The following is a 24,320-nucleotide window of genomic DNA, read 5'->3' on the forward strand; positions in this document are numbered from 1 at the left end:
TTAATTTTTTGTAACAGCTGGAGCGAGGCCTAGGGCTGTCGCACAAAGAGATGGAGGCCCAGGAAGAGTTCAGGCAGTGAGAAATCAAAGGGCGCGGATGAGAGCAAATGGTAAGTAAATAACAAGAGGTCAGAGTAAACTATCTTTTTGATAACATATTGTTTGCAGTATCAATAATATTTCAGCCAGCTTACTGAAGCTTAGGTACTAGCTTCAAGGCCTTGTACATAATGTCATCAATCCTTCTATTATTATAAATATTAAAGTTTGTACAGATGTATATTTGTTTGTTACTCTTTCACACACTCTTTGATAGGCAAAGAACAATTCCACCATAACATTGAACTAACTTCAAAAAGACGTAAACATTTTAACAGTCTTAATTTATTTTTTCAGCTGCCAGACATCAAGCTGCTCTTGTTGAGGAAGATCCAGATTTAGTTGAAGAAGCTGAAGAGGATGCGATCCCGGAAACCACACAAAAAGTGGACTTTGAGGATAGAATGGGAGCCAAGGTACCTACATAGATACATATATATGAAAATAGTTCTGAAAAGCAGGGCAGAAACTGCATATTTCCACTCTAAACGATTCCTGTATCCTCTTGTATATGGTGAGGAGCCCCAGGTACGCATGGATGTGCATATATACATATCATCACGTCTATATCCCTTGCGGGGTAGACAGAGCCAACAGTCTTGAAAAGACTGAATGGCCACATTCAGCTATTTGGCTTAATGATAAAATTGAGATTTAAATAGTTACAGGTTAGTGTGCTAGCCCATCACCTAAAAAAGAATCCCAAGTTTGTAAGCCTATCCCTTCTTTATTTAGTCGCCTTTTACGACATCCGTGGGAAAGAGATGGAGTGGTCCTATTCTTTTTTGTATTAGTGCCGGGAACCACACCCATGGGTGTAAAGTTGTAAATATCAATCTATGTATTGATATTTACAAATTTACACAGGCCAGATATTAGAATTATTCCCACGGAGTTTCTCTAGAATAGATATAGATATGTTGAAATTATAATTCTGATTTTTTACAGAAAAGGGCGAAATTGGAAGCCAAATTAGAGAAGAAAAAGGCAAGGGAAGCGGAAGAGCAAATGCGGGAGATTAAAAAGAAGAAAGATGAAGAACTCGAAGAAGAACGAAAGAAATTGGAGGAGAAACAAGAGGTACAGTTACAAACATCATAAGCTTAACACGAGGTAGGCAACTAGTACAGCCACGTTTTACTGAAGACTTATCACGGGAACAAATTACAATTACGGCCTCTGAGACTGTGGCGTTGTCTGTGACACCAGAGGTCCCAGGTTCTGCCTTTTAGTCATTTCAAGACTGTTGGCTGGGTCTACCCCTCAAGAGATAAAGACGTGATTATATGTATGTATTTGTATATAATGTAGGAACTGAATTTGTTTCTTGAATCTACTTATTTAGCTAATATTTAAAATCTATAGATAAAATGGAGAGGCCATTTCATCTAAATGTCCTAACGCAATAAACCAGATAATCTCAAAATTTTAATCTAGGCATTACAATAGATTTCTTTATTTACAGGAAGCAGAACGTCTACGTGAAGAGGCCGAACGTAAAGCTGAAGAGGAACGTAAAAGACGAGAACAGGAGGAGTACGAAGCGCTGAAGGCTGCTTTCACCGTGGACAGCGAGGGATTTGAAGAGAATGAAGAAGAGGACAAGGACAGTTTGCTGCGGGACTTTATTGAGTATATCAAGGTCTGTTATTATTAGAAATTATTTTTTTAAGCTAGCAACCTGTCGCTATTTGAATCTCGATTCCAAATACTAATGTTTAAAGTACTAACATCAACTTCCCATACCTCTTATACTTTTCACATTTTCCGCTCCTAATAGTTGTAGCGTGATGTTATATAGCCTAAAGCCTTCCTCGATAAATTCTCTATTTAACGCAAAAAAGAACCTTTTAATTCGAACCAGTGGTCCCTAAGATTAGCGCGTTCAAACAAACAAACAAACTCTTCAGCTTTATAATATTAGTATAGATGTTATGGTAAGAAAATGGTAAAGATACCTACCTAATTACCATGTAACTTATTGTTTCAGGCTCAAAAAGTGGTGTTGCTGGAAGACCTAGCAGCGCATTTCAAACTGAAAACCCAGGCGGCCATAGACAGAATCACAGATCTCCAAGCAACAGGCGAGTTGACTGGCGTGATTGACGACAGGGGGAAGTTTATATACATTTCACAGAAGGAGTTGGAGGACGTCGCCAAATTCATCAAACAAAGAGGCAGAGTTTCCATCACGGATCTAGCTGAGAGCAGCAATGAGCTGATCAACCTTACCCCTTTGACGGTTTAGTTGTTTTTTTTTTTTTTGTACAGTGGCCGGCATATATGTAATTTGACTTATGTGGAGTATAAGTGCACAGCTCTGATAATCTTAAAAGATTTTTTTTTATTTTGTGACTGTAATGTAAATGTGCCTTCCGTTACAGCATTTATGCCATTTTTCTTAACCGCCTTTAAAAAAAAGGTGGTTCTCAGTTTATGTATATACAGGTGTATGTATCTCTTGTTTCGCTGAAAAGTATTTGTATAATACACTTGGGAAAAAGAAGAATATCGATTGGAGGCGGTTTTTGTTTACAAAAGTTATTTTGTTTTTATATTTAATCTGCTCGTCATAAGCGGCTATAAAACTGATGCGTTCATAATATTTAAAGAGTCTACTAAGGTCTAGCACAATACTTAATAGAACATGTGGCATATTATTATGTAATATTGGTACATAATTTGTTAATATAAACAAGCAATTGTTATTTTTCTAAGTCAGAGTGTGTAAAAAAAAAGGTATATTGTTAATACACAAAAATATTTATTTAAAAAAGTGTCTTAATCATCATTTATTTCATAACCAAACATATCCTTATCCTTTTCTAGTAACAGCAAAGAAGATTCCTTGATCCTTTCCAAAAATTCGATCAATTTGGCCTTAGTAAATACTTTGTAGAGGCGTCGGTTTTCTCCAGCAATTATGTTGCTCAATTTCAATGCCTCTTTGTGACTTTCCACATCATCGTCACTTTGCAAGATCTTCAGAATCAATATGACAACTTCAGGAATACATAAACGTCTCAAAGTTTCCAATTGCTTGGACCTCTCTCGCTTTTCTTCATCAGTAAAATCATTGGATGCAATACTATCATTCTCATCTTGGAGCCATCCTCCTGGGAATAAAAGAACATTGTAGAGCATATTCTTAGTATGCCTCGATTGATGCAGGACTGCATTCTTCCAGCGAGCCTTCTGCTGCTCTACCTGAGCACACCTTTGCTCATGATGTACCTTATCTGAGAATGTAGCATCAGCAGGTAATGCCTCTACATCTTTCGGTTGTCCACTTATAAAATGTCTGTGCCAAGTTGCAAAGCCTTCCAATGCTTCCAAATATGACTTTAAAGCAAGATGTTCTCTCAATTCAGCAGATCTACTATCCAGATTTTTAACAAAGTCGGGGAAAAGCTGACTTACATTTGCAACACAAGACAAAGCTGCTTCAGTGTTGCCAATAAAGATAAAAGTCCGTATCATTGCATTGCTGAGCCATAAAGCTTCCTGTTTCTGATTAGAAATGAAACCCAACCATTCAAGGGATGATATAACTTTATTTATCAAGCTTTTGTCTTTTTCAATAGCAGCATTTTGGGTGAATGACATGTCTAAGTTCCAGTAGTCATGCTGTATAGCAGATATAGCCTTTTTAATGGCAACCCTAGCTGATGCTGCGACATCTATGCCTGCATTGATACCAGCTTTTACCACCCCTTCTCGATACTCACTCTTATGGATGTGGTCCATTAAATCTGCATACAGAGCAATCTGCCTTGCTACAGGTACTGTTGATGTGTAGTATGCAATCAATTCTGGGCACTCCACAGACCCATCCAGCAACTGATCAATCAGTTGAGATACATACTTCTCTAAAACCTTATCTCCAATATCATGGTGAGGATCTTTGCCCATCATACGGAGTACTAATATCAAATGTGCTAAGAATCTTATAAATTTATCTCCAGCACTATCAAGCCATTCCAAGGAGTCCTGCATTACAGCTCTGATGTGGCCCAGCATTAAGTGACGTTGACAAGTTTGGTAATGCGACTCTCTTTTGCCATCCATCATGGATTTGACAGCACTGAAAATTTGCTGTAGAGACATCACTTCAACTATCAATTCAGATTGCAGCAGCTCTAAGATATCTGAGGGTGTGGTGTTGGCGTCTACTGTGAGATGATGCTCATGAAGAAATCTATCCACTCTAGCTTCAATTTGGACCCTCAAATGAGCCCATAATAAATCTTCCCAGCTCCCTTGGCAAGCTGGTATGGCACTACCTAAATGACCACATAAAATGCCAGTTATAGCTCTATAATGTATGTTTTCAGCTGTATTATTAGCAATGCCCAACGCACACCACTTCCAGAGGTCTCTAGAAGGATTTCCAAATATTTCAAGTTGTTCATTAGGATCATCTCTTGGCAAATAATGAAGTAGGATCCAGCCCTGTAACACGGCTCCGCGCCACGCTTGTCCAGCACTAAGACACACAGACACAGCTTCCTTAAATTTCCCACATCTCACTTCAGTAAATATTCTCTTACACAAGGCATTATCATCCTTTTGATCATCTGAGTGGATAGTTTTCTTCTGGCGTCTTGGTGCATCAGGATCAATGCATGTTATCATAGTTTTATTCTTTTCTTTATTAAACAAACTGTTCCCAATAAGTAACTCATGCAGTGTATTACTCCAATGTACATTATTACCAATAACAGGGGCAGATGTATTTGTTGCAGCCTCTTGGTATGCTGCTGTTGCTTCTAACCAGTCCACCAACAGCTGAAGAAGACGTATTTCTGAATCACATTGGAATAATGCGCCGACGAGGTCTTGTTGTGATAATGTTGTTTCCTGCACCATGGTTTCTAAAGATTCCGGGTGAGGTGAAATAGAATCTGCATACAAACAATGCAAAAGCTTCCATGTGTTCGCTTCTTCCGCCAGCCAATAATTGTGCACATTATACCGGTTCCAGGGCTCTACTAACTCCAAAGAATCACAACAGACCTGACCTAACCTCAACAGTGTATCCAAAACATCACTTGATTTACACGTTTGCATAACTTCAAAAAATGCCTCGTTCAACCCATCACCGGCATTTCCAGAATTAACTAATATAGACGACTCATCCAATACTTGCCTAAGACTTGTATCGTTGAGGTTTTTAAATATTGAAGTCTCATTCAGGATCGGCGACAAATTCAATGTATCTTCTCTTGATAACAACTGTCTGGTTCGTTTATTCCGTAACGGAGTGTGTTGCGTTGAGTGTAACTGCAAACTTCTATCAAGATTTAAAGCCATAATCACTTATTTTCAAGTTTTAAAATGTAAAAGCCGTAAATAAAATTCGCTGGACGACTCGATTACTTTGAATTGAAATACTTCGAATAGACAGATTATTTTATTATGACTTTGACAGATGTCAGGTCAGGAGAGCGGCAAAATATTTTCAGGGCTGCCATACTTATTACAGAGTTCCCTTGAAGGTTTATTTACCTGCCCTGGAAAACAGGAAAGACTCGTCAATTTATAACTCCATTTAAAATAAATATGAACGGGACAAATTACACAGATTGAGTTTGCCTAGAATTACGTTCGAGACTTGTATTATTTATTTATTTAAAACTTTACTGCAAAAAAAATATACAAAGGGCGGACGCAATATATTATAGTGCTATGAGATACTACGAGAATAATTTTACATTTAAAAATATATAATATTTAAGACGTTGTTACTCTGTCCTGTTAAATGATTTTTTTACATTGTTTTATTTCTACAGTATAAGAATAGAATAGAATAGAATAGATTTATTTTCAAAATTGGATACAAGGTATCACTTATTGACGTCACATAACTTAAATCTAATTATAACTACTACCGCTTCCAAAGCGCATGTATAGAAGAAGCGGCGGAACAAGATAAGATAATTAAAGTTAAATACATGAGTGCGTAAAGCTGTAAAAGTACATAAAATCAAACATATCTTTGCAATAAAGATATTACAAACATTTCTATGTATATATGTATTTATGTGCCCCTACCGTATACGATCGTAGTCACTTATGTATTTATTTTTCTAGAGATGTAGGTAGAAAAGGGACAACATTGTGGAACACAATCCTCTTCCTCCCTACCCTATGGATAACATTGTATTGGAACTCAAGTATTTTTTCGAATTTCGTTGGTACTAGGTCCCTATTTATTCATTCATATATTAGTCCTTGATAAATCCGGGTCGTAAGAGTCACCCCACTTAACAGGATGAGATTGCTTCATCAACCAAATCATCTTATTTTTACACAAATTGCGGAAATATTATAGAATTGTAACACCAGCGGGGTTAACGTTCCCTTTCTCCAAAAATATTTTATTTTATTTATTTACTGCAATGCGATAGAAAGTAGGTAATTTAAATGAATCACAATTTTTTATTTTAATACATTGTGAAAAGTTGTGTTGGTAAATCGCAATTAAATATATTACATTAGCCGTTTTCTGCCACAATTTTAAAATTTTAACTTGTTTAACACACCTACTTTTGTTCGAATGTTCCAAACTGTAGACAGCAGCCAGCGGTGTTTTCTCAGTTCTGATTTCTTGAAACAGTGGAGTATTATTTTAGAACAAGTGATAACGCATAAGTTCCAAAGCTAACATAACTATTAATCGTTTATCTTATATGTACTCATTATTCAGGTAATTAAACGTATTCTTTGATGGAATAATTACTTATCTATAAATTTTATTTCTGTGTTTTCAGGACCCTGCACCACATTTTCAGATGTACTTTTTCTTCCCCGTGAAACAATATTAGAGTTCTTTCTTACCTGTAGTCTTCCAGTACCTATATTCTCTTCCTCATTTATATTTGTTAAATTCTTTTTTCTCTAATCTTCTACTCTTTGTTGTTTTTTGTTGCTGATATACTGACTGATTACTGTGATGGGTTGCAGTTGCAGGGTAAGATTTATTAACAAATTAGAAAATATATATGTTGACTTGAAGATTTAAATATTGATATAATATCAAGGACTGTCCACAACTTAGGTACTTAGTAGACTTAATAAAAAGCAATACAAATAAAATAACAAATAATTGTTCAGCTTTGCTAATTCCAAAATGTTGACCATAACATTTATAGAATAGACTTAGACACTTTAACAAAATTTGTATAGAATTCGCAATTAAATTTGATAAAGTTAAAATAAGGCTGTAGCGTTTAATTGATGGAATAGTAATTTAAACTGTAGCTAATATATCTATTTCTATAACAAAACATGCAGAAAACATAAAATTCTTGGAACTTATAGGTAGTCAAGAAATCAACACTGTGTGTGTACATATTATATTTCTCTGCTGCTAATACAATCATTCCACAACAATTCATAACAAGAAAACTTCTAATATTTTTAATCAATATGTTTTATCAATAACTAAATAATTATTTTTCAAATTGTGAACTAATAAATTGACATTTCTAATCTAAACCTATTAAATAAAATTAAATAATTATTAAATACAACTAATATCATTTAATGGTAACGAAAAGAGTATTCTAAATTACAGACATATATTTCTTATTTTATCATTCATAATATTAAATTGTTTTATTGTTTACAAAAGGTATGCTTTATATATGACATGGAATATATTTTTTGCTGAATATTGTGTGAAAAAAACTAGAAAGTTAATATCTATGAGTAGGTAGGTGTTCATTGTTTTAATTAACATTGACACAATATACAACTTATATCCTATCTGTTATATTATATAATTCCAAGAGTAAATGATGTATTTAAATTTAGCTTGTTCTTTAAACTCATAGAAGGAATACTTTTTAAACTGAGATTAAACTTGCCTATCAAATCCCCTAACAGTTTGTAGCTATAAGTATTTTTAATCTTAATAATGTGCTACTTGGTACAGTTTCATAGTGTCTCGTGACAAACCGCACTCAAAGTTTTTTATGAGACTTGAAAAATACAGATTGGGTATTTTCATCAATGTTACATGGGTTTTAATCATTGTGTTTTATATTATTCCTTATTAATTCATTAATGATACTTTTTATGAGTTAATGTCAACATGTGACATTATTTTTATAACTTTTGTGCTCAGACTTTTGTGTCAAGAATCTGACATTTCTCTGAAATTTGACTGCTACTTGTGAATATCAAAATTAGTGAAATTTTAAGCTGAACAATACATTTTACAATACAATTTTAGGTACAAAATGCTGTCTGTGATGGAAGGAAAACTAATTTCAAATTTGGAAGAAAATTTACAAAAAATTCATATGACTCTTTATATCAAACAGGTAAGAAATTTTTTCTCATAAAGTAAGTAAATCCTGTTATTATTATTAATAGTTTTAATTGATATAAGTATTTTTGAATATACAATATACAATTATACAATGTTTAATAAAACTGCTCACATGATATGATGAAAATCTTTTTCATTCGCTCAACTTAATCATTTGCCCGGACGGATCATAATTTTGTAATCTTATTTAATTGGTACCAATTCAGATACTATACTTTTTCGTTTGTTCTGGTGTTATATGAACTAGTATTTATAACATTTTTGAAGAAATAGCATGAATTGCGTTCATATCTTATGTTAAGTAATGAAATACAAATCGGTTTTTACTTTCATGTATATTTTTTATAAGAAATGAGTCCATTTTTGGGTTCTTATCAAATCCTTCCAAGTCATGATGCATCTAGTGATGCATATAAGCCAGGGTGCAGGATTTGTCAACCTGTGGGACACAACAATTTTCAGGCAAGGCAAAAATATTTTTAAAAATACAGTGATTGACTCATTGAATAGGTAATCAACCTATTCAATGAGGACTAGGGAGCACACTATGCGTCGCTCAAATTATATAAAAAAAATTGTTAATTTATTAAAAAATCAGGAAGTGTTAGTATTTCAATCTCAGTTAGGTCGTGATGATAAATATGTAAAATTTAGAAAATGTGATTGATGATTTTTCAGTAAACGGGTTCAAATGGGGATGCATATGATTATTTGTTGGATTTAGGCAGTTTATCATGTTGCACAATCCGTGCAATACCTCCATAGATCATTAATTTATAATTTTTTTTAATAGAAATCATACAATCCATACGTAAAATGAAACGTAACGTTTGATAACGTTCCGTTTCATAGTGACCTTTTTTTTTTATTCATAGTAGTAAAGTGTGGTGGTCGTGGTTTTCTAGACACATACCTTAACCTTAATAAGTATATAAGTATGTGTATGTACCTGCATAAAAACAAAATAATAATTTTACACTTCCATAGTATTGATTTTACAACCTGGAAATTCGTATAAAACTCATATATCGGAACGTGTAAGAAGCTGTCAATTGGTCGAAGCTTCCTACTTCCGGTGCATTAAACATCAATATTTACACTTTAATTTAATTCAATTGATTTTTTTTCTTACTTTCTTTACTATTTTTTATTAAGATTTATTTATTTTTATTTTTAGAATTATAGAATTAGGCTAATTTTATAAAAACGTTCTAATAAATTAATGTGTCGAAGCTATGATACATTTTTGTGCGTCGAATCAATAATTTTTATACTGTTTAAAACATGTATTTTCTTTTTAAATAATATTTCATTTAAGTCCTGTGTAAATAATTGAGTTTATAATTAAAATAAGCAAATCGTTCTTAATATTGCGCAAAGATTTTAAATCGACTTTATTTTGACTTTACCGCGCAAGTACATAAATTCAAGGACGAGATATGTATCTCTTTCACACTTATGGCCGCTTCATATAAGTTTTATTGCAGTGTAGCTTGCTCTGTTTCATTTCGTCAGTTCGTCACTGAATTCAGTAGATACCTACTCTTTGAGTGTTTTCTGGCCTGGTTCCGCCATTAAATATTGTTAAATTTCCTTTGTCATCTTACCCCAGTCATTTTGAGAACCAAATAGTTTGATTTCATATTGGAAACATAATAGTGCTGAATAGTTAACTTAAAAGTGTTTTTTTTATAAGTGTACCATTTCCTGTGTCATATCGTACAGAAACAAGCAACTGCGCTCCGCTCGCTAGCGTACTTTTCGTTATCACGTGGGTCAAATTTCGAATTATGTGCCTGGATAAAATGTGTTTCTGTGGCTTGTTGTGGATGTCAAACTGAATATGCGACCATTAATTCCAAACAGACAAAGACCGGCTCGTAATCGGACGTAAACGTTGTTTTTCAGAAGCGCGCCGCTCCGCTTTCGTTTCGTCAGCTTCGTTTCGCTATGGAACCGGCGGGAGATTGATCTCGGAGAGGATGCTAACGGTGGATAAGTGCAGTGCAGTGTCAGTGTTGTAAACGTGAATTCAGTGGAAGTGTTACATAAGGGTCGGGATGTGTGAAGTCGGAAGCCCGCCCTGACGCGGCGCGCCGGCGTCCGCGGCGGGCGAGGTGCGTGTCATGGCCCCGGCTCTGTCCACGACACCTCGTACATTCGATTCATCTGACGACGTGGAAAAGCCATTATCCCATCGACGGGCGCTCGCGTCCGTCGATAACCTATCTGCACACATGGAGGAAGACGATATGGGGCTTCAAAACCAGCCTAGCCTCGCCAAAGATTCACAGGAGATGGAACAGATCCTTGTTGAACTAGGGAACAGTGACCTCGCCCCTGACTTGCTCCAAGCCATCAAAACTCTAGAAGGTGGTGATGGCCTGTCAACAGGTGACACTGATGCAATTTTTCCTTTATCTGGCTTTGATTTGACGGACACTGTTGAATCTGAAGGTGATGCGGCAGAAGATAAAATCAGATTAATGCAAGCCCGTCTCGAAAGGCGATGCGCATTTTTACAAAGAAGGTTGAGGATATTGCAAGCTAGAGCTATTGGTAAAAGGATATCTGAAGAAGCTGCCCAAACTTTTGAGAAGTGTACCCGAGCAGCTCGCAAAGATGGTGGTGGGAGGCCTATGGGCCTGAAAGCATTTTTAAAGAGGATAGAGACGACAGCGGCATTACAGGCCAGCGCTGCATCTAGATCAGTGGTTGGGCCAAAATATTATCGTGCGGGGACATCCAAAGGAGATGCATCAAGGTCTGCCACCTTAGGGATCCCATCTGGAACACTAACTGGGCTTGAGGATACAGCTGGGGCTTTGCGTTCCCATTTGTCTGTGGTGAAGCAGGAGCTGGATTCTGATGCCACGGCGTCGTCATCAGGCGCAGAGAGCAATGATGAAGCAGTGGTGTACAACAATCCTCATCAGCAACAAATGCCCATGTGAGTCAACTTTGCTTTGATTACTATGGTTTGTGGATTTGAAATTATGTGTCTCGAGGTTTATAGAAATTCAGTAATAAATTTAATATGAAATTATTTAAATGTTATAAAGTATGGTTCTATTATCTCATGATCATTTAAATGATTGCGTGACATCCAAGGGAATTGAACTAATGATATATTATACAATATTATTGTTCTCAGCTTGTAAAGCTAGGAAGTCACATATGTTAAATATAAATGCCAATAGTGTGTTGATAGTCTCCGTAAAGTTGACAAAAATTTTGATGATTTTTTTATTTGTAGAATTGATTTCTAGCCTTTATTTCTGAACAAAACTGGTTAGGGTTAGGTGTACCTAAAATCTAGGATCCATGTACAAGGCATACCCTGGCCTCACCTTTCTGGAAAGGTCTAGAGAGTTCTCCATTGTAGATTTTACATTCAGGCTAGTAGTAATTGAATTTATTTAAAAAGTAGGTACATATCATCACTTTTAAAAGTAAAGAAATCATATTAAATACTAATAATCTCTCTCAGATAGAGTTAAGTAATTAATTACTAACGTTTTCTGGGTTTTGCTCTCATGGAAATTAACAGAAAAATTTGACCAGAGGGGTGAACACTAGGTCTGTTCCTGCAGCTGTATGCTTGCTTTTAGGTTGCTGACCCATCACCTAAAAGAAGAATCCCAATTTTGTTTCCCTTACCCTTCATTCATTTTAACAATCTCATGGAGAGTGAAGCAGCTGGCAGATTATAAGGTTTTTGCTTCAAGACATTTAAAAAAATATATCCTTTTAATATTTTTTATGGCCATCTAACAAGTTGTCACTATCCTTGAATCTCAAATTCTTAAGCCAATCAGCTTGCGTGAGACTATTGAGTGAGTAAGGGATAAATGCGTGATATGTTTGTGTTTAAATATAGATATGTGTGGTATTGTTTATATATAAATAACATAATTGTTTTGTAAATCTTGCCACCATAATTTTATAAACAGCATTAAATATACTCTGGTAAAAAGTATGACACTAAAGAAAGGAAAGTGGGAGAAATTGCACAACATTTCACTATATTCCCCCATCCCTTTATCCCCGAATGATTTAGGTCTCATCTTGCACAAGATTTTTAGGTCAAAGCTTGCAAAAGTATTTCATCAGCCATTTGATGTTTGTTCAGATTTTCATAAATGCTTTTGTATTTAGGTGCTTGTATTAATTATGTAGCCATGTCAATGATTATTTTAGCACTAATACTTTGTTTATTTATGAAATAATACCAAATTAAAATTTATAAATAGGTTTAAATTGAGTAAGGTTCAAGTCACATGTATACATATTTTAATTTTAGTTCTATTAACTAGGTACTTTTTCTTTTCATAAATGTTATTCATAACATGAAAAAATCAGAATGTTTTTTCAAACTAATTAGTTGATGTATATTTCATGGTAAAAAGACCCTTTCAAAGTATTTCTTATCTCTTATCAGTAAAGACTACCAATTTATGGGGTTTATATTTCTATTCACTAAAAATTTCTTGTTATGTAAACAATAAAGTGGGGGGATTAGTCAGACAGGGACTTCAAGGTCAGTGAAATCTGTAGCTTATCATTTGTTGATTTAGAAGCTTTTGTAGTCAAATTGATCACATGTGTGAACATGTTGATGGCGGGGGGCATCGACCCCTGTGTGTGAGCATCTTTTTAACACAATTTTTCAGATAGTGTACAGTTATCTGATATGCTCCAAGGCTATGATTAAGTGGTCATTATAGTTGAGCAAATCTGAAGTTGCAATATGTAGACCATATCTGTAGGAGCAGGTATTATGTCATGTGTTCTTATGAACCAAAAAATGTCAATCCAGAAAAAGAACTGTGTTTAATTTACCTATGTTCTTTATGCACATACTTTAATTGTGTTGTAATAAATTGTAAATTATTTCTTCTAATGAGATTTGAAGATGATCAATTTGTTTTATTTACTTATCTCTGATCTATAAGTTAATTAAAAAGTATTGTCAAATCAAAGCACAGTCTACACTGCAGAGTCAAAAAATATCAAATTTTACCTCTAAGTCTAGAATGCGCTTATAGAGGATTTCCCAAAATTTCTATGGGAGCAAAAATCAACAGGATATAGTTAAACCTTCCATTAACTCAGTACATATAAATAAATACTAATATAGAAGAGCATAAAAATACTCATAAAAATTCCTAAATTTCCAGTGAAAAGCGTGCGTTGTGGACGTGGCAGAAGACACGCGCGTCCATAGCGTCGCGTTGGTGCTGGCTGCAAGCCCAGGTCCAAGAGTTGGAGTACAAGATCCGGCAGCACAATGACCTGCATAAACAGGCAAGTCAATTCTACCTTGTGGTTGACCTTGACACTTGATAATGGAATTGGTAAGAGGCAGTATAGAATAAGGACCTTTACCTATGTAAAAAAATTCTAGACACAATGACCTTCATAAACAGGTAAAGTTTTCTAAACTAATTTTTATGCTCGGCGTTTTCGTGAGGTTCTCGGCACGTTAAGAATAGAACCTCCTCATCTCCGTCATGTGGTGAAGGGAATAAGCGGTTCAACCTAGTACTACAATGTTCCATGCTGGATCAGATACTGTTTATAGGGTCACCGAGGCCACTGCATTCACGCCATATTTGACATAAACCCACTCTTAGATCATAGGAAAATTCTGGGCTCCTATCCAGGAATATCCTTTCCACACTCATAAGGTGAGGATTATCAATTCAGTGGTTTAACATAAACAGGTGACTAACTTTCACATTTATAATATAAGTTGAGATGAGATTGCCGCAAGCTTTATGACTATTCATTTTTTTCTTTGTATTTTCGCTATTAGCAGTGGTCGTGTTCACAATGAGGCCAACGCTATCCTTACGATGTCATAAGTGTTTAACCGCGTAATATTATTTTCGGGAATTATAAAGCCAAAATGCCTTTTCAGGTCCGCGAAGCCAAAGGCCCAGTAGAGTTTGAAGGCGAGCCCGTCGGCTACGAGGGTAGTCTCCCGGGCTCCTCGCCGGCCGACGACGACCCCGCCACGGAAACATGCGCAAGAGTACGCCCCCTGAAGAGAGAAACATTCAAGAAACGGAAGCTGTTGCAGATGCATAACCTGCATATTGCTACTAATAAGGCGGCCAAACCTTCCGATGTTAGGTATGTTTGTTTTTGTCGAAAGTTTTTTTTAAAATTTCTCTAGGGCTATGAAAAACATTCTATAATATGAACTATGTCAGCCGTAATTACCTTGAAGTATTTAGATTTAAGACCGCTTTGGGGTTGTGCATTCGATCTATCTCACTCACTTTATTAGGTATCATTTTAAGAAACCAAGGAAGAAAAGTTGCCCAGAATATTTTTTTTGGTTCCATTGGTTTTTCGAAATACTAGTTCCATTTATCGCCACCGTTGAAAATTGTGAAATGGCTCTTTGAAGAGAAGTCAATGAGTAATTTTTGATGTTCATAAATTTTAAATGTATTTCCAATTTCAGCCAGTATGTTGTAAAACACTACTCGTTCCTTATTCAAAATGTTCTGTACCTACAACTTCAGATGCAGTTGCCAGTACGGCGTGGAGAGCTGCGCCGTGTGCACGGGCCGCGCGGAGCCCACGCAGCCCGCGCCGCCCGCCTCCACGCTCAGCGCCGCGCAGCGCATCGCCCGCGTCGACCCGGGCTACCATCCCGTGCTTAGCGATATTACAGGTATGTGCGCTTCAATATACGATACATTATCTTTGCTTCGTATTTTATTATGACATGAAACGGGACAGCGACAGTTTATAGAACGATAAAAACCGCTGACCGTTGTTTGAGACTTTTAGCTTATTAAGCTTTTTAGCTGTATCTAGCCTGTAAGGAATAAAGATATTATATGTATGTATATGTTATGTAAACATAGCAGTAGAGGATGCAATCGTGTGTACGTGGTACGTGATGTAGTAAGCAGCCTATCCCCGTGGTATGCGCGAAGCTGTTTTTATCGCGCAAAAAACGACACATAAGCATAAGAAAGATATTTATTTAGAACGTCGCTGGTCGAATTGGTAAGGTGTGGTTAAAATGCGTGATGTCCAGATAGGCACATGCTTAAATCCTACCTCGGCCATGTACCAATGACTATTTTTGATGTTATGTACATTAGTTAGAATACTAACCGATGCTCTGACGGTGAGGGAAACTATGTGTAATTTGCACATACAGGCAACTTGATGTGTAACCAAGATTGATCCAATACGGGTAAGGTTCCCCTGCCAAAGGTTGTAGAAATCAGACAAAACCTGACTCGCCCGATCCAAGATTTATGGTCAATGGCATACCCCGGGCTCCTCTCTATAGTGGTGACAATGCAACCGGGTCTTAACCCATAAGGAAGAAGATAAGAACCATATTAATTTATCGATTGTTTAATGGTTACCAATAGTTTTTAAAATGATTAATCGTTGTCCGCAGACGTGCCGCCGTCTTTGCACGCGGGCGCGCTGTGCTCGCGCGCGTGGTTCCGGCCGCAGCTGGGCGCCGGCCCGCGCGCGCGCGCCGCGCCGCCGCCGCCCAAGCCGGCCCGGAGGCTGGTCACACGTCAGTATCACTACATAGTATAAAACAAAGTCGCTATTTTACTCTGTTTGTCTGTATGCTTAAATCTTTAAAATTACGCAACAGATTTTGATGCGGTTTTTTGTAACAGGTAGAGTGATTCAAGAGGAAGGTTTCTATGTATAATAACATCTATTAAATAATGGAGAAATACTGTTATTTTCAGGGTTAATAATAATAGGGTTTTGATAAATAAGTTATTGTATACATATATACTAGGGGCCGCCCGCGATTGCGTCCGCGTGGATTCAATCCCGCGGGAACTACGGGATGAAAGTAGCCTATATGTTATTCTGGGTCTTCAGCTACTAAATTTCATCGTAATCGGTTCAGTAGTTTTTGCGTGAAAGAGTAACAAACATCCATACTGACATACTCGCAAACTTTCACATTTATAATATTAGTAGGATGTCATTTGAAAATAACAACTTAAAATAGTTTTATACCCATTCACATTTTTTTAAATGTGCATTCCGCCCATGCTTTAGATTAAAGAGATCTATCTGGTGTCTGCTGCAGTGTTGTATGTTCCGCCGTTTTCTACACATGCGCTTTGGAAACGTTAGTAGATACAATTAAATTTTTGTGACGTCAATTAATAACTTGTATCCAATTTTGAAAACAATCTTAACTCCAGATTAACCGCAAGTTTGTGAACTTCTTAAGAATTTTTTAAACTTTTCAAGGATTCAAACGAAAGATGTATAATAAACATCCACATTTCTGTTAATATTGATAAAGTTACCGAACTCGCGCGTAAAATAATAAGTAAGCAATAACCAAACGACATTGCGCTCTGATTGGTTGAATAAACCACGTGTTCCTTCTCTTTTCCTCTCCTCCGCCTTACATACTAGCTTTTGCCCGAAATCACGTCGACCTTGAAACTTGAAAATTTTTTTACGTATGTTATTCCTATGTATATGAAAATCTGTTTAGTTGTTTAAGGCGGGTTTATCCCTAAATGGGATCTCTTTCAACCAACCTTCATAATTATGTATAGGATAGTAAAGTAGGTTTATTATAGAAATGTCATATGCTAAATAAAACGCATTTTATTTAATTTCAGGATTGAAAAGAGGAAGACCACCGTTATCAAGAAAAATACGGGAGAGGGAGCGAGAAGAGAGTGATAATACAACTTCTGGACAGGAGAGGTAATTCTATCGCCTATAAAAAAAATAATCCCGAGTTTGTAAGCTTATTCCTTAGTCGCCTTTTATGACATCCATGGGAAAGGGAGCAAGTGGTCCTATTCTTTTTTGTATTGGTGCCGGGAACCACACGGCATAAAGTAAGGCACGTTAAGTCCATATTTATTGCTTATATTTTATATTTCACTACACAACCCGCCTCGGCTTCGTAAACCCTCTTGCCAACATTTTAAACAGAATTTTCCGAGATTTGTGCATGCATACAGATAGTTACGTCCATATCCCTGGCAGAGTAGACAGAACCAACTATCACAAAAAGAATGACCACGTTCAGCTGTACGATGTAATTGAGATTCAAATTGTAACAGGTTGCTAGCCCATCGCCTGAAAAAAGAATCTCAGGTTAATAAGCCTATCCCTTAGTCGCTTTTATCGACATCCATGGGAAATACATGGAGTGGTCCTGTTCTTTAGCGCCCCGGATTTCGACCACACGGCAATTCATTTATGTCTGATGATTATAATGTCTTCATAGTAATAAATTCTTAAAAATTGTGCGTTCATATGACACAGAAACCGCGGCCGAACAAGCACCGAGTCGCGCCAGCGCCGCCAGTCATACGACATCGACAACATCGTGATACCGCAGAGCGTGGCCGCCAACACCAGGCCGCAGATACTCACCTACAAGGAGATTATAACGCCCAAGTACGTACACACATCATGGTAGTTGAAAAAAGGCAGATGTGGTGCCGTGTGGTTCCCGGCACCAATACAAAAAAGAATGGGACCACTCCATCTCTCTCCCATGGATGTCGTAAAAGGCGACTAAGGGATAGGCTTACATACTTGAGATTCTTTTTTAGGCGATGGGCTAGCAACCTGTCACTGTTTGTATCTCAATTCTATCATCAAGCCAAATAGCTGAATGTGGCCATTCAGTCTTTTCAAGACTGTTGGCTCTGTCCACCCCGCAAGGGATATAGACGTGGCCATATGTATGTATGTATGTACGTACATATCATGGAAGTAGAAAAAAGGCAGACGTGGTAGCTTGCAAAAATAAATGAAGCATCATAATGGTGGAATTTTATGCATGTGTGAGAGACAGAGAATGAGATAATCTATGACGTAATGGCGGCCGACTGTCGCACTATTGGTGAGAGTGTGTGCGTGAGTCGTGTATTGTATATATTTAAAGTGGGGGCATATCTTCCGGCATGCTTCATTTTGCCGTATAGTAAAAGGTCCGCCTTTTTTTTCTATGTCTACGGTACACATATTACAAACATAAAATGGTTCCTAGAGAGGTCGGCCGCTACATGGTCATGGTATTCATCTTTCCTTTTTTTTTCAAACCCTGCATTCTTTTCTTATAAGGGTTCCCTACCTGAAAGGTTAAAAACGGGTCTCAATTACTAAGTCTCCGCGTCAGGCTGTGTATCTCATAAACCGTGATAGCTAGAAAGCTGAATTTTTCACAAATTATGTATTTCCGTTGCCGCTATAATAAAAAAAAAATACTAAACATAATAAAAGATATATTAAAAGGATTCCTAAAATAAATATTTAAGATACAAATATGATGATGATTCGTGATTTCATTAGTTATATCTTTTGACAACATGTAGTAATCAGGTAAGAAAATCATTCCCCCTTCTCAGAGTGCTGCAGAGGCAAGTGTAAAAATTTTATCACATGTCACGATTTCTTTATGCAAGCTTGTCCATCCATTATGTAATGGAATTTGGCTGAAAATACTATTGAGGGTACATTGCGGTACTGATCAGATATGCTTTATTTTTTCAGATGGCGAGTGCTAGAAATTCCTGAGGTGCCATTGAACAACGGAGTTACGAGGTCGAGTAGAATTTCACTCGAGAGTGAGGTAAGCATTTTTGCTATCATCATGACATGATTTTGTTTGGTGCACTTACATTATGATTCTCTTGAAAATTTGAGGCTTTTGATAGCATTGTCAGAGGTTGCCACTCTTAGTTCTTTACATTTAATGTTCTTATTGGCGACTTTGACTTTGTATGTACGTTTGTCCGTGATTATCTAGCGTTACGCTGAATCGATTTTATTACGGAATTTTCCAGGAAAATAAGAAAAGATGACATATTTGTATTATAATTTATTGAACTGTTATCACATCATCAGTACATACATCTCAGCTTGAACTAAAGGTTCGACAGGTATAGAATGAAATATGGCGCTAAGTCCAACCATTGCACATTTTACGTGCATTAAGTTAAAATAAATATGTATTGATTGTTGTGCTGTATGGTTCATGAACCATCGGTGCCATGGCACCAATAGAAAAAATATTAGGATGAACGTAAAAGACGACTAATAGGCTCATATATTTGGGATTCTTTTAGGCGATGGGCTAGCAACCTCTCACAATTTTACTCCAATGCCATAATGAAGCCAAACAGCTGAATGTGGCATTTCAGTCTTTTCGAGACCGTTGGCACTGTCTACCACGCAAAGTATATATACGTGACCGTATGTATGTATCATTGTCATCGCTGACAGGAGGAAGACGTCTCCGAGAACGCGGTATTCGCCCGCCACCAGCTCGCCGAGCACCGCGAGCGCACGCGCTACCTGCGCGCGCCGCGCCCGCGCCGGCAGCGGCCCGACGCCGACCACGGTGACGTCACGCCGCGTGACGTCGTCAGTGACGTCACGCGGGACGCCGCCGGTGACGGCACGCGGGACGCCGCCGGTGACGGCACGCGGGACGCCGCCGGTGACGTCACGCGGGACGCCGCCGGTGCCGTCGCGAGAGACGTGACGCCGCCGGTCAACGACGAACCGCAGGAGGTGAGTGATTATTGTGTAATAGATGTTTGTTTGCATTTAGAGATGTATAATCGGTTCTGGTATGAATAAGTGCCGTGCGGTTCCCGGCACCAATAGAAAAAGAAAAGGATCACTCTATCTCTTTCTCATGGATGTCGTAAAAAATGTGACTAAGGGACAGACTTATAAGCTTGGGATTCTTATTTTAGGCTATGGCTAACCTATAACTATTCGAATCTCAATTCCATCTTTAAGACTTCAATCTGAATGTGTCCTTACAGTTTTAATACTTATCAATAAAGGAAACAGTTTCTAGAAAAGCAGACTAAATTAGTGGGTCTATTCACAAATGTTTGACAATAACTTTATGAGAAGAAAGATATTCTTCGCCTAATCATTTATTACTAACGCAACGCCAAAATAACATTAACCCTTCTATTATTCCAGACAATAAGACCATACACTCCGAGGCAGTTTCCATTACCGGAAGACGCATACATGGATATGCTTTCTGCTATGCCTGACGGATACAGGCCGAGCAGTCCGGAGCCCACTCCGCCTCCCATAGAAGATGACGGTAGCAGTACGCTGTCACCGATGTCACCGTTGATCTTCGATGGGGACGATCCCGATGATGTGGAATGGGATCCGAGCAGTGAGAAAGCTGAACGGAGAAAAAGTGCTTTCAGATGAATCCAGTGACGTATATGCGACCTTTGGCAACTAAATGTGTGGATGTTGAAGAATTTGATGTGCGGTACTTCTAAATTTGAAGGAACAAAACATGAAAAATTGAGTGTAAATGTGAGTGTGTGAAAAATTGGTATTGACGTCGGGTAATGTGTGTAAGTGATATAATTAATATGCGACAATCTGCCATATTGCGTAAATGAAACTGAAACCATTGTAAAATCTGCCCACAGCTTTATTTATGTGATGCTTTCTGACAGATTATCAAACAAAACCTTGGAATCTTGTCCTTTTGTAAAATCTGGCAAGATCTATCGTAGATAGTGTTATTTGCGTTTTTCATGTCAAACTTACTCAACTCTAACAATATTCAGTTTAGTTCTTATTTTTTAAATAATAGGTAACTATATTTTAATGTTAAAATTAAGTACACATATTTTAAGGGTAGACTGCATTGGATTGTGACAACTTTTAACAATAAACATAAATTGGTAAATGTGAAAAACATAACACCTTATACCAATTGGTTGGTTAAGAAAGTAGCTACTTTTAATTTCTTTTAAAATGTGTAGGAGGAATTGATCGACATCCCTTTGGATTTTTGTACTTAATTCGTTCAAACATTGAATTTTATATAGAAAATAAGGGTTTCAGAAAACTTGCATTATGGTCTTAACATTGTTGATTGTACAAATAAGAAATATGAATATTGAATACCTCGTTTTAGTATAATCAAAGATATTGCTTGGTATAAAAAGTCCGAAAGTCGACGGGCTTTCGGCGTACGAATAATTTGACGACAAATATATGTAGTCTTTGCCTGCCTTGGGCGTTTTTCTGAAGGGACATTTCATCTTCAAACCAAACATGACATTATGGACTTACTTTGTCAATGTCCATAAGATTCACGTTAAGATGAGATAGTTATAACAAAGATATTGCCAGACTAGCCTTTTTTCTAATATTGCCTTAAATCTGCATATTGTGTTGATTTAGAACTAGACAATAAGAAGTTGTAATTTATTTTTGTATTATGACACAGATAGTGATCTCCTCCTGTATTATACAAACGCCTTTGCCTCCAAAAATGTGTAATTTAGAAATGGGATATTTTGATAATATCCATGTAAATACTTGTGTAAGTTTAGTCAATGCATTGATTTTAAGTTAAGCATGTTTTTGGTTAAAATTTTTGGGTAAGAAAGAAGAGGTATTACTTTTACAATGGTTTTGTGGTAATAAAACATATTTTCGGTTAATAATGAGCAAATACGATTTAATGAACAATGACTGCAAAATGCATTTTGTTTTAAATTAAAATGTTCATGGAATAATCATTTATTTGATTTTCAAAATATTTCATTAGTAAGTACATACTGTATCTCCTTATCAAATTTGAATATTATATGAGGAAGCAAGAGAGAAATGAAATGAAGTTTATCTTTAATTTAGGGGATATAATTATTTTGCTATACTTCTAGCCCAAATTTAGTCCTGGCATTTGTACCATTTTACCAGTGTATTGCAACACCATGGTTCAGGCTGGGAGGTAATTTATATATAAGCTACTGCTACCAAATCTTCGTAACCTAGCTTCGATCACGGTTACATATTAAATTGCAAGTTTTCTCACGATATTTTCCTTTTGACAAATACATACATTGTTATAAATGAAATATAGTTTTTATAATTTTAATTCCCAAAAAAAAATTAAAGTGTATTGTTTAAATACATATATGTAACTAGGAAATATGTAATTGTATTATAAATAAAATTGTAAAAAATATTAAGTTTGTTGTTTAGTATTACATAGCGCGCGGACGTTACGTTTGCAGTAAAATTATATGCGTACAAACATTCCTAATGGGTCATCAAACAATAATAGAAACATATTTATTGTCCAAGAAATAATAGTATTATAAATATACAAATGGAAACTCGCCTGCTAGCCATATTCAGATGCCTGGCCAGGAGAAAAAATCAACAGATATATTTGATTCCTTTTTGAGAATTGGCAGAACAAACAGATAAAAATTACCATTGTCATTGTTTCATACATTTACCTTAATATTACATTATTGTATGTTAATTTTAAGTAGTTATAAGAATGCCCTGTGTCGCGTAGCGGCAGTTTAAAAAGATTTGTAATTATTTGGGCACTGAATAGTAACTTATAGACTGGCTAGTTACGTGTTACTAGAATCTCTGAAAGAGGAAAATATTTGTGGTCCCCGAATGTGAAATGTAGCCATACATATATCGCATGTATACTGAATAAGTAATTTTCATGTTTAGATTTGAATTTTTCTGATTGTTTTTTTTTTGTATAGCAACGGTAAACGGTTATAACGACTTTAAATAATAAAAACTGATTTTAAATTCGATTATTACTGTACCTGGGGCGATTAATGGGCAAGCGTTGGTATAAATGTTATTAAAATGAACTAATTCTTGCAACCTGTAGGTAACTAATGTCAGACAGTAAATAATTTGAGACATTAAGCTTGAAGCTACAAATAAAAAGCTTTGCACGTCATAAATAATTATAATATAAGTAAACATTTAACGCAGTTATCACAAGTTTCCACAAATAATGTTTAAACAAATTACTTACAGCCTAACATTGATTACTTTTCCCTTATGTTTTGGGTTGTATTTAAAAAAAATGTCATTGGATTCAAAATTTTAGTTATTTTACTAGTCATCCGTGAAATCAATTTATCTTGCACTGCACATTGAATGTAAAGAAGTTTCTTGCATCAGAATTCAAGCCACAGTTTATTTTGTTTTTTTTTTCTATAAACTATCCCATTTTAACTGTAACTTATGTACATACCTAGTTTCTATAAGAATGTATTTGAGAAGTTTCTTTTGAACAGAAGCCAAAGTCTTCTTGTTTATGATATAAGTATAGTATAAGTTTTTTAAGATGACTATATGATTCGAATGCTTGAGAAAAGGAAGTGTATGATAAATAAAAAGTTAAATTTCAATGAGTTTATATAGTGTTTGATTTTACATCTATCCATTATCCTTTGTTTGATGCTTGAAAAACTTTGTTACCTATCTTATATTAAGATCCGTATCAAAGTATTTATATAAATCTTATGATCTGTATATTATCCCAGAAAATGACAAAACTTCAACGAAACTCGGGTTTTCAAGGAAAATATCCTTAAACCTAACGTAACCTTCTTTTTAATCACGAGATTTCCAGTTCGTTCATATACATTCATTTAATGCTATTGAAGACAGAACCAACAGTCTTGAAAAGACTGATACCTGATCTTTCTACCCCGCAAGGGATATAGACGTGCTTTTGTGTGTATGTATGTGTTCTTCTGAAGAATGCTCTCTGGTAGAACACCAAAACATTTGAAATTCCAGCCAAACTACTGGCATATACATATATTTTGGGTATTAGGATGCTATCAACAGACGTGTCAGAAGATTCGTTGATGACGAGCTACTTACGGAAGGACAGCTTGGAAGCCTTGAAGACTGTCTTCTACAAGCTTCACTTCGGAGAGTGTGCACTGGAATTGCACAATTTAATTCCTCTTACATCATTCAAATATCGAACGACACGGCGTGGGTCGGCCTTCCACCAGTACATGGGCGATATCCCCATCCTTCGCCAAATCTTTTA

General features: G+C 36.2%; 3 protein-coding genes across 6 annotated transcripts; 2 read left to right on the forward strand and 1 right to left on the reverse strand.

The window, feature by feature from the left end:
* Positions 1-7: 7 nt before the first annotated feature.
* LOC106137369 (DDRGK domain-containing protein 1) lies at positions 8-2,861 on the forward strand (the record flags this gene model as incomplete). The annotated part of the gene is made up of 5 exons (XM_060945596.1): positions 8-110; positions 397-515; positions 1,048-1,179; positions 1,565-1,741; positions 2,090-2,861. Coding segments are annotated over 5 exons (789 nt in total), but the record flags the coding sequence as incomplete, so codon positions are not given.
* Positions 2,850-5,530, reverse strand: LOC106137370 (nuclear pore complex protein Nup107). Its single transcript, XM_013338186.2, has one exon. The coding sequence runs from the start codon at positions 5,410-5,412 to the stop codon at positions 2,881-2,883; it is 2,532 nt and encodes an 843-aa protein (XP_013193640.1). The 5' UTR covers positions 5,413-5,530; the 3' UTR covers positions 2,850-2,880.
* A 1,031-nt stretch (positions 5,531-6,561) lies between these two features.
* LOC106137326 (KAT8 regulatory NSL complex subunit 1) lies at positions 6,562-23,672 on the forward strand. Of its 4 annotated transcripts, none has more exons than XM_060945421.1 (12): positions 6,562-7,072; positions 8,339-8,429; positions 10,346-11,387; positions 13,618-13,744; positions 14,361-14,575; positions 14,974-15,125; positions 15,873-15,998; positions 17,086-17,173; positions 17,744-17,878; positions 18,980-19,058; positions 19,712-20,002; positions 20,429-23,672. In XM_060945421.1, the coding sequence occupies exons 3-12, from the start codon at positions 10,564-10,566 to the stop codon at positions 20,672-20,674; spliced, it is 2,283 nt and encodes a 760-aa protein (XP_060801404.1). In that variant the 5' UTR covers positions 6,562-7,072; positions 8,339-8,429; positions 10,346-10,563; the 3' UTR covers positions 20,675-23,672. The 4 variants fall into 4 exon arrangements, with proteins under 4 accessions (XP_060801404.1, XP_060801405.1, XP_060801406.1 ...); XM_060945422.1 differs by having other exon boundaries at positions 6,562-6,808; XM_060945423.1 differs by lacking the exons at positions 6,562-7,072; positions 8,339-8,429 and adding an exon at positions 9,767-10,208.
* Positions 23,673-24,320: the final 648 nt, after the last annotated feature.

Source organism: Amyelois transitella, chromosome 8 (genome assembly GCF_032362555.1).
Source record: "Amyelois transitella isolate CPQ chromosome 8, ilAmyTran1.1, whole genome shotgun sequence".
NCBI classification, from domain to species: Eukaryota; Metazoa; Arthropoda; class Insecta; order Lepidoptera; family Pyralidae; genus Amyelois; species Amyelois transitella.

Excerpts from the sequence above, each read along its gene's own strand:
- LOC106137370 (XM_013338186.2), bottom strand. The coding sequence starts at position 5,412 with ATGGCTTTAAATCTTGATAGAAGTTTGCAGTTACACTCAACGCAACAC.
- LOC106137326 (XM_060945421.1), top strand. The coding sequence starts at position 10,564 with ATGGCCCCGGCTCTGTCCACGACACCTCGTACATTCGATTCATCTGAC. Across the intron at positions 14,576-14,973 it reads GCCAAACCTTCCGATGTTAG|ATGCAGTTGCCAGTACGGCG; the intron begins GTATGTTTGTTT and ends CTACAACTTCAG. Across the intron at positions 17,174-17,743 it reads ACAACTTCTGGACAGGAGAG|AAACCGCGGCCGAACAAGCA; the intron begins GTAATTCTATCG and ends CATATGACACAG.